Source organism: Pan paniscus, chromosome 14 (assembly GCF_029289425.2).
Source record: "Pan paniscus chromosome 14, NHGRI_mPanPan1-v2.0_pri, whole genome shotgun sequence".
In the NCBI taxonomy this organism is placed as follows: Eukaryota; Metazoa; Chordata; class Mammalia; order Primates; family Hominidae; genus Pan; species Pan paniscus.
In genome coordinates, this window is record NC_073263.2 from 79,133,288 (window position 1) to 79,140,907 (window position 7,620).

At 38.8% G+C, this 7,620-nt stretch overlaps 1 protein-coding gene across 13 annotated transcripts in view; it reads left to right on the forward strand.

Moving 5' to 3' along the window:
• The window catches only part of SCEL (sciellin), a 169,151-nt gene that overhangs the window by 88,786 nt on the left and 72,745 nt on the right, over positions 1–7,620 (forward strand). For all 13 annotated transcript variants that reach the window (XM_055096859.2, XM_055096863.2, XM_055096864.2 and 10 more), the window contains 4 exons: positions 3,152–3,220; positions 3,767–3,805; positions 4,842–4,922; positions 7,580–7,620. The exon at positions 7,580–7,620 is cut by the window's right edge and continues 25 nt beyond it. In XM_055096859.2, the coding sequence (XP_054952834.2) occupies positions 3,152–3,220; positions 3,767–3,805; positions 4,842–4,922; positions 7,580–7,620 (230 nt within the window). The remainder of the gene's footprint in view (positions 1–3,151; positions 3,221–3,766; positions 3,806–4,841; positions 4,923–7,579) is intronic.

A 7,620-nucleotide genomic window follows, 5' to 3' on the forward strand; every position in this document is an offset into this window, starting at 1 on the left:
ATCAAATTTTTAGTTTAGATTTGGTAGAGGCGCTTAGTAAGCATAAGTAAAGGACAAAGTTAGCATCTTTAATAGGAGTCTTTTGGACTCCTATTAAATAGGCACCATAAGTACCCAAAGCCAGTGCTAGTTGAGTTTACTCCCTGCAGCTAAAGATGTGCTGCAATTGCAGGCAAAAATGGCACCTACTGGGTTTTAAGCAAATACATGGTAACTTACAGCATCCAATAGATTCTAAACTCAGACTATGCCAGTGTTGATTAATGTAGCAAATGTATATACCTTCTGCATTATTCCTAGGCTTTCAAGTCAGTCACCTTAATAGAGGACAATCAATGCTGGTATCCTAAAGAGTTGGTCTTTCTCTTTTAAAAATTATCATCCTTGTCAAAAATGAGTTTGTAGTATATGTACAAGATCTCATCTCCACAGCGGTGCATAGAGAAGAGGTATATAAAATACCTCTGTCCATTCATCCTGGTCTTGCAGATGGTTAATTGAAGAAGGAAACCCTATTTCTAGGAATGAATTTTAAAGTGAGATAATTGAGCCTCAAGTAAGGTGGAAAACCTAAGCTTTTGTAGGCTGTGCATCTGAACGTTTATGTCAGGCCAGCCGAGATACAGCCTAGGAATGTGGGAAATAGACTAGACCTCACAGGCAATGTAGTTAGGTCATTCTCAGCCTTAGCTATAAATTAGAACCACTGAGAGGGCTCTTAAACTTTATTGATGCCTTGGTCCTACTACCCCTCACTCCCCAAATTCTGATTTAATTAGCCTGAGGTGGAACTCAAGCATTTTTTTTCAAGCTTATAGAGTAATTCTTATGTGCAGCTGAGATTCAGAACCACCAATATAGCTCAAGCCCTTCATTTTATACCCTCAAAAGCAGGCCCAGAGATTACATGATCTATTTACACACTTTAGTGGTATGTTTGGGCAAAGTATCCTGGCAGCTCATTCCCAAGGCACTAAATGTGGAAATAGATTTGAGGAAGAGAACACAGGGGTTAGTAAAGAAAGGCAAGTCCTGTTAGCAGGAGCCGAACTTCTGTAATACAGACCACTCCAAAATGTAAGACATGAAATAATTTTAGGAGGAAGATGATCAAATATATCTGGTATGTGTGCATTTGCATTTTAATAATGATGCACTTGTTTTAATGAATATGAGAAAAGTACTGAGTTTACGTTTGAAAAGTTCTCTTTAAAATATACTTATGTGTGTAAAATGTGAGGTGTGCAAAAGAAACATAAATAAATGTGTATGTAGCATCCAGAGACAGTGGATTATAACTAATTTGGAAAACCTAGGTTAGGAGGCCCTCTAGTGCTCCATTGTGAAAGTATAACTTCTCCTTCGGCTTTTCTGATCATGTTGCTAATTACATTGTTTGGTATTTCAAGTCTCCAAGACAGATTTTTATTAAAACAACCTATTTTATATCACAAGTTGACAGAAATTTAATTTCCAGGATAAATACAAAATTAATCTCCCACAGCAATAAGAAATCAACATACATATTGGAATGGTGGTTTAGAGTTCTCTCCATTACCATTGATAGACTTATTCCCCGGGTAGCATGATAGAGACTATGAGAGGTGACTAAAGAGTAAAGGAAGGTCTGTTAACCTAATATATGAGTTTTGGGAACAATCATACTACAGAATCGAATATATGACATTGGATCCCAGTGAATGATTTGGGAGATAGACTACTTTCTACTTGTGTTACCAAGAGAAAGCCACGCAATAACTCTGAGACTCCATTTATTTATCTATAAAATGAAAATCATTATACCTACCTTGTAGGGATGTTCTGGAGAGTAGAAAAAACATATCAAATGACCAGCAAGAAGTACTAGGTATGAGACAAGGAAAGAAGGAGCAGAGGCCGAAGTTATGAGATCCCACCATTGGCATATAATGATAACCTTCCTTATTTGTGCTTTCTGACTCAAGAAGCAGATGAACACACCTTTTCTAGATCTATGAGATTAGAATGATTAAAATCTCTAATGATCATTTGGACTCATTACATGTATTAGTCAAAGTAAACTAATTTGTCAAGGTAGAGTAACTTTTTAACAAATCTGCTTCCTCTCTTCCAAATCTAGATGGTTTAACACACTATAAGGTACTGCTTGACACATCAGAGTCCAATGTGATTTGCTGGAGTCCATGAAGTGACTCAGGCACCTAAGTTCTTTCTATATTTTAATGCCGCCATATTTATGCTGCCATGCATACCAAAGCCATAGTAGAAGGGGGAATAAATAACAAGGAAGATCACCAGGAGGTTTTACAATGGGTCTGGAAGTGGCAGATAACGTATCTGCCCACACTCTTTAGTCTAGAGCTCAATCACATGGCCCCAACTTAATTGCAATGAAGGTTGGAAAATGTGGTCTCCCTGATTGCTCAGAAAGAAAAGAAAATGTGTTTCGCAAACACATAACATTGTTTATGCCACAAACCTTAAAAAAAAAAAGCCAAGTATTTCATTGATGCCTTTTACTGACATAGGAAGTACTGTCATTGACAAGATATATCATTAGAAAATAATGAAAATGAAAATAGAGTTAAATGCTCAATGAGTCAGAAAGACAAACAGGCAAAAGGCATAACACTTAAAATTTCAGGCTGGGTGCCTTGGCTCACACGTGTAATCTCAGCACTTTAGGAGGTGGAGGCGGATGGGTTACCTGAGGTTAGGAGTTCGAGACCAGTGTGGCCAACATGGTGAAACCTCTTCTCTACTAAAAATACAACAATTAACTGGGCATAGGGGTGCGTGCCTGTAGTTCCAGCTACTCAGGAGGCTGAGGCAGTAGAATAGCTTGAACCCTGCGGGCGGAGGTTGCAGTGAGCTGAGATCACACTACTGCACTCCAGCCTGGGCAACAGAGCAAGACTCCGTCTCAAAAAATAAAATAAAATTTCAAACTATATTAAAACAACCTCATAAGTAGATTTTGTCATAAGTGGTTTCTTTTTATTTAAAAATTTTCTAAAATGTAACACTTGAAAAATAGTTCTCTTTACTAGAGAAAGGCTATGTTGTTAAGCTATTCTAGCATGAAAATGGTCTGAAAGGAGTTTGATAATTTAAATATTTATCCAGACTTTTGTCTTGTTTCTTTATAAAGGATCTCAGACAGAAATGATGCTGCTAAAACATATAAGGCCAATACCTTGGATAACCAACTAACCAATAGGTACCAGTATCTACTAACTATGGGAAAGGCTCAAGTATAATATTTTTCTAACTGTTACCTATGTACTTGCAATTCTTCAATCCTACTTGATATCTTTCTGTAAATTCTTAGTCTCTATCATTACTCCTGTGCATGGCTAGAATAAAACCTTGTTGTTTAACTTAAGAATCAAGAGCACTTGTAGCTCCAAATCACCATTCTTACCACATTTATGTTTCTGTTTAAGTTGTCCTGGTGGCAAAATTATGAAATAGGTGCAAATGCAAATTTTACATTATTATTGTTAAGGAAAATTACTGAACCCAACAAATAAAAATATTGGGCTTAAAAGATACTAAATTTTCAGAAGAAAAAAAATTCTTTGGAATCTAGTACAAGAGACAAAATCATGAAATCATCTTATGAAATTTACTAAAATATGATGCTTTCTATTTCTTTCTCTCACCAATGTCTAACTTTTAAAACTCTAAATTCAGGAATAATTCCAAATAGAAGCAAATGTTCATTCTTCATTGTTCAAACTTTGCTTTCTTTCTCTCTTACCAGGAGCATGTCCATGTTTAGATCACTGGAAGTAACAAAGTTGTATGTATTCTTTCTAATTGTAGTACATTTCTTTTTATGTGTTCAAGAAAAACCAGGGAAAACCACCTCAGGCCAATTTTATTGGAATACAGCCATGCCCCTATTGCTCTGGCAGAGTTGAGTAGTAGAAGACAATACCAAAATGGTCTGTAAAGGTTCAAATGTGACTATCTGGACTTTTGCAGAAAAAAAGATTGCCAATCATTACTCTAACCAAACACCAAAGCTTAGATCATCCTTTCTTTCTTCTTCTTTATTAAAATCTAGACTCCTTATTTTTTCCCCTACAGGACTTTTCTTCCCTCTACTCTCACAATAATTAACCCTTCCTCCACACCTCACTTCCTTCCCCACCCACCCTTCACATCTATGCCTCCTCCTTCAGAGAAAATTGAATTGGGAAAACATGGGGTGAGCTAAAAATCTATTTAAATGGAACACATTTTCCCTGGAATGTACTACTGATGGTTATAAGCAGCCCAAATCAGACAGATTTATAAACTTACTTTATTTTTGAATTCCTATTTATGTATAAAGTAATTTATACACTGGATCACACCTCTCAGTGCTTGAAATGGGCCTGGGTCACTTCCATCTTTGAGGTTCTGCATATATGAATAAATGCCAGATAGAGACTTAAGATGGTATGATTTAAAATTTTTTATTAAGCAATAATGCTTCTAATGCAAAAAAACGCAACATAATTAGTTACTCACAATATAATCACAGGAATAAAAGAAATGTGAATCTGTAGCACACCAGAATTGATTTGTCTGAATTTCTGACAGTTAATGTCATTTTATGAATCACTTCTTTATTCTGTTCCTTTAGTTTTAGCTAGTTCTATGAGAACCTGACAACTTCTAAAATATGTCAACTAAGGAAGAAGATTTTTGGCTGTTTTTCCATCCCCAAGTGAAACATTTTATGAACAGAGAGCAGGCAGGAATATGAGTAGAATTTAAGACTTTTCAAAGGTAGGCTGAAATGAAAAAGTTTGAGAGTGCGATTAATTGTTGTTCTTGTCATTAAACAGGCAACCTGGCGGTTCATTGAATGCCAACACCTCCAACACCATAGCATCCACTTCTGCTACTACTCCTGTAAAGAAGAAGAGGTAGGATGAACTCACTGTGTCTACCTCTTGCTGATACACTATGAAAGACTGCATTAGAAAGCTTCCTCCTCTTTTTTGTGGGGATCCAGCATCTACATTCTGCTGTTCCCAAACTTCAGCTCTTTCCCCCAGCAATCTCTTTCTCAAATATAGAGTCTAGTTTTCAATTCCTGTAGGGCCTTGAATTTCTAGGAAATGTTTTAGATGATAGAGCTCGCATGTTAAATGGCAGACTACTTGAGGTAGCATGTTTCATGGAGTCCTGCTGCTGGGAATGCCTTAACCTGAAATAATGATGAATGTAGGGCCACATGCTGCCATGCTCCTGAAACTGGCCTGTATCTGGAGATGCCGCCTCTGCTCTGTGGATTGGGCTGGCCTTGCTTCCAAATGCAGAGTCAAAGACCCTTTCTGGAGACATCCATCTGTATTTGTTTGATTCTTGCCTCCTCCACCGACCTCCTCTGCATGGTCTCCCACATTCTGCTGGTGCTGAGTCCTATGTAATTAGCAGGTACAGAGGAGTAGTTGGACCAATGGTGACCAAATATTCTTCATGAGACAGAACATGATGGTGAAAGAGATGTTTGCATGTTGAAAAAACCCCAGGGCTATGAATTGTGATGCAAATGGAAAACAAGCATTTACAAACATCAGTGCTTTTAAATTTTCTCAATTTCCCTGTCTGTACCTGGGTCCATGCTCTGTACAGGGTAGGTGCTCAATGTTTGTTGATGGACTGGCTGACTTAGCCATGGTGCTGCTGGAGAAAAATGACTGATTCTGTTTTTTCCTTCAACAAAATTCTGGCTGTAGATGCAAAGTCTTAGAAAATGTGATTCATCTTTCCATTGAACCCAAATTTCATGTCCCTTGACCCTTTGCCTAGTAAAAACAGATTCCTAAGTTTGAAAGAGAAATTTTAGGTCAGTCAGTTCCATCTCCTATCTAGTGCAATAATCTTTCCTGCGACATTTTGGGCATAATTCAGGGCCACTGAAGCCATCAATAAGACTCTCACTATTTTGGGACACATCTTTGACTTGCTCTCCTGGGTAGTATCTATTCCTTACATTGAGCTGGAATCTGCCTTGATTGACTCATTCCTTGTCTTAGTTCAGTTCTGCAGCGGCTCAGAGAATAGACCTACTTAAACAATTTAAATCCAGCTTTCCTGTCTGCCTTTTCTTCTGTAGTGCATATCATTCTCATCTGAATATCTTCAGTTTTCATCCATATCTTGATCTTTCTGCTTAGCAATTGCTACCAACTAAAATTATGACCTAGTGATGTGAGGACATCTTTCTAATTGAGGTTAGAACTGAAGCTAGTGCTGCTATAATATTCACTTACGCTTTCAATATTTTTACTTGTCAGAGTTTTCTATCAGTTTCTTTTCCTTTCTTTTTTCTTTTTTTTTTTTTTGGAGTGTGCAGTGGTGCAGTTTCGGCTCACTGCAACCTCTGCCTCCCAGGTTTAACCAATTATTTGCCTCAGCCTCCCGAGTAGTTGGGAGTACAGGCACATGCCACCACGACCAGCTAATTTTTGTATTTTTAGTAGAGATGGGGTTTCACCATTTTTGCCAGGCTGGTCTTGAGCTCCTGACCTCGTGATCCACCCGCCCCGGCCTCCCAAAGTGCTGGGATTACAGGTGTGAGGCCCTGCGCCTAGCTCATAATTTTTTAAAAATTGTATTTTGAGGCCGGGCGCGGTGGCTCACGCCTGTAATCCCAGCACTTTGGGAGGCCGAGGCGGGTGGATCACGAGGTCAGGAGATCGAGACCATCCTGGCTAACACGGTGAAACCTCGTCCCAGCAACTCGGAGGCTGAGGCAGCAGAATCGCGGAGGGCAGAGCTTGCAGTGAGCCGAGATCGTGCCACTGCGCTCCAGCCTGGGAGACAGCGAGACTACATCTCAAAAAAAAAAAAAATTATATTTTGAAGCTGGGCGCAGTGGCTCATGCCTATAGTCCCAGCACTTTCGGAGGCCGAGGCAGGTGGATCACCTGAGGTCGGGGGTTCGAGACCAGCCTGACCAACATGGAGAAACCCCATCTCTACTAAAAATTACAAAATTAGCTGGGCGTGGTGGTGCATGCCTGTAATCCCAGCTACTCAGGAGGCTGAGGCAGGAGAACTGCTTGAACCCGGGAGGCGGAGGTTGTGGTGAGCGGAGATCGCGCCTTTGCACTCCGGCCTGGGCAACAAGAGCGAAACTCCATCTCAAAAATAAAAATAAAAATAAAACATATATATATATTGAGTAGAGTATAAGATTGTTATTTCTGTTGTGAAATAGTTCAGACATGCAGAAAAATAGGGAGAATAGGAGAATAACTTAATAAACATATATGAATTTACTATCTAGACTTACCAATTGTCATTATTTTCTAGATTTGCTTTAGATTTCTTTTTAAAAGAGATGTCCACGTTACTTAGTGCTAAAGGAAATGAGAAAAGAGGTTTACTTGGAGGAACAGATAGCCTAGAATATAGGACAGTTACTTCCTACTTCATTTATGAAATAGTGTTCATTTTACTTCCAAGGTTTGGTATAATCTCATTGTCTTTTTAACTGTCAAATTATTTTCAGACATGTGGGTGGGATCAGCCTTTCAATCACCATGTTTATTACCGTGTCATTTCTTAACAGGCAGTCCTGGTTTCCACCGCCCCCTCCAGGTTACAATGCCT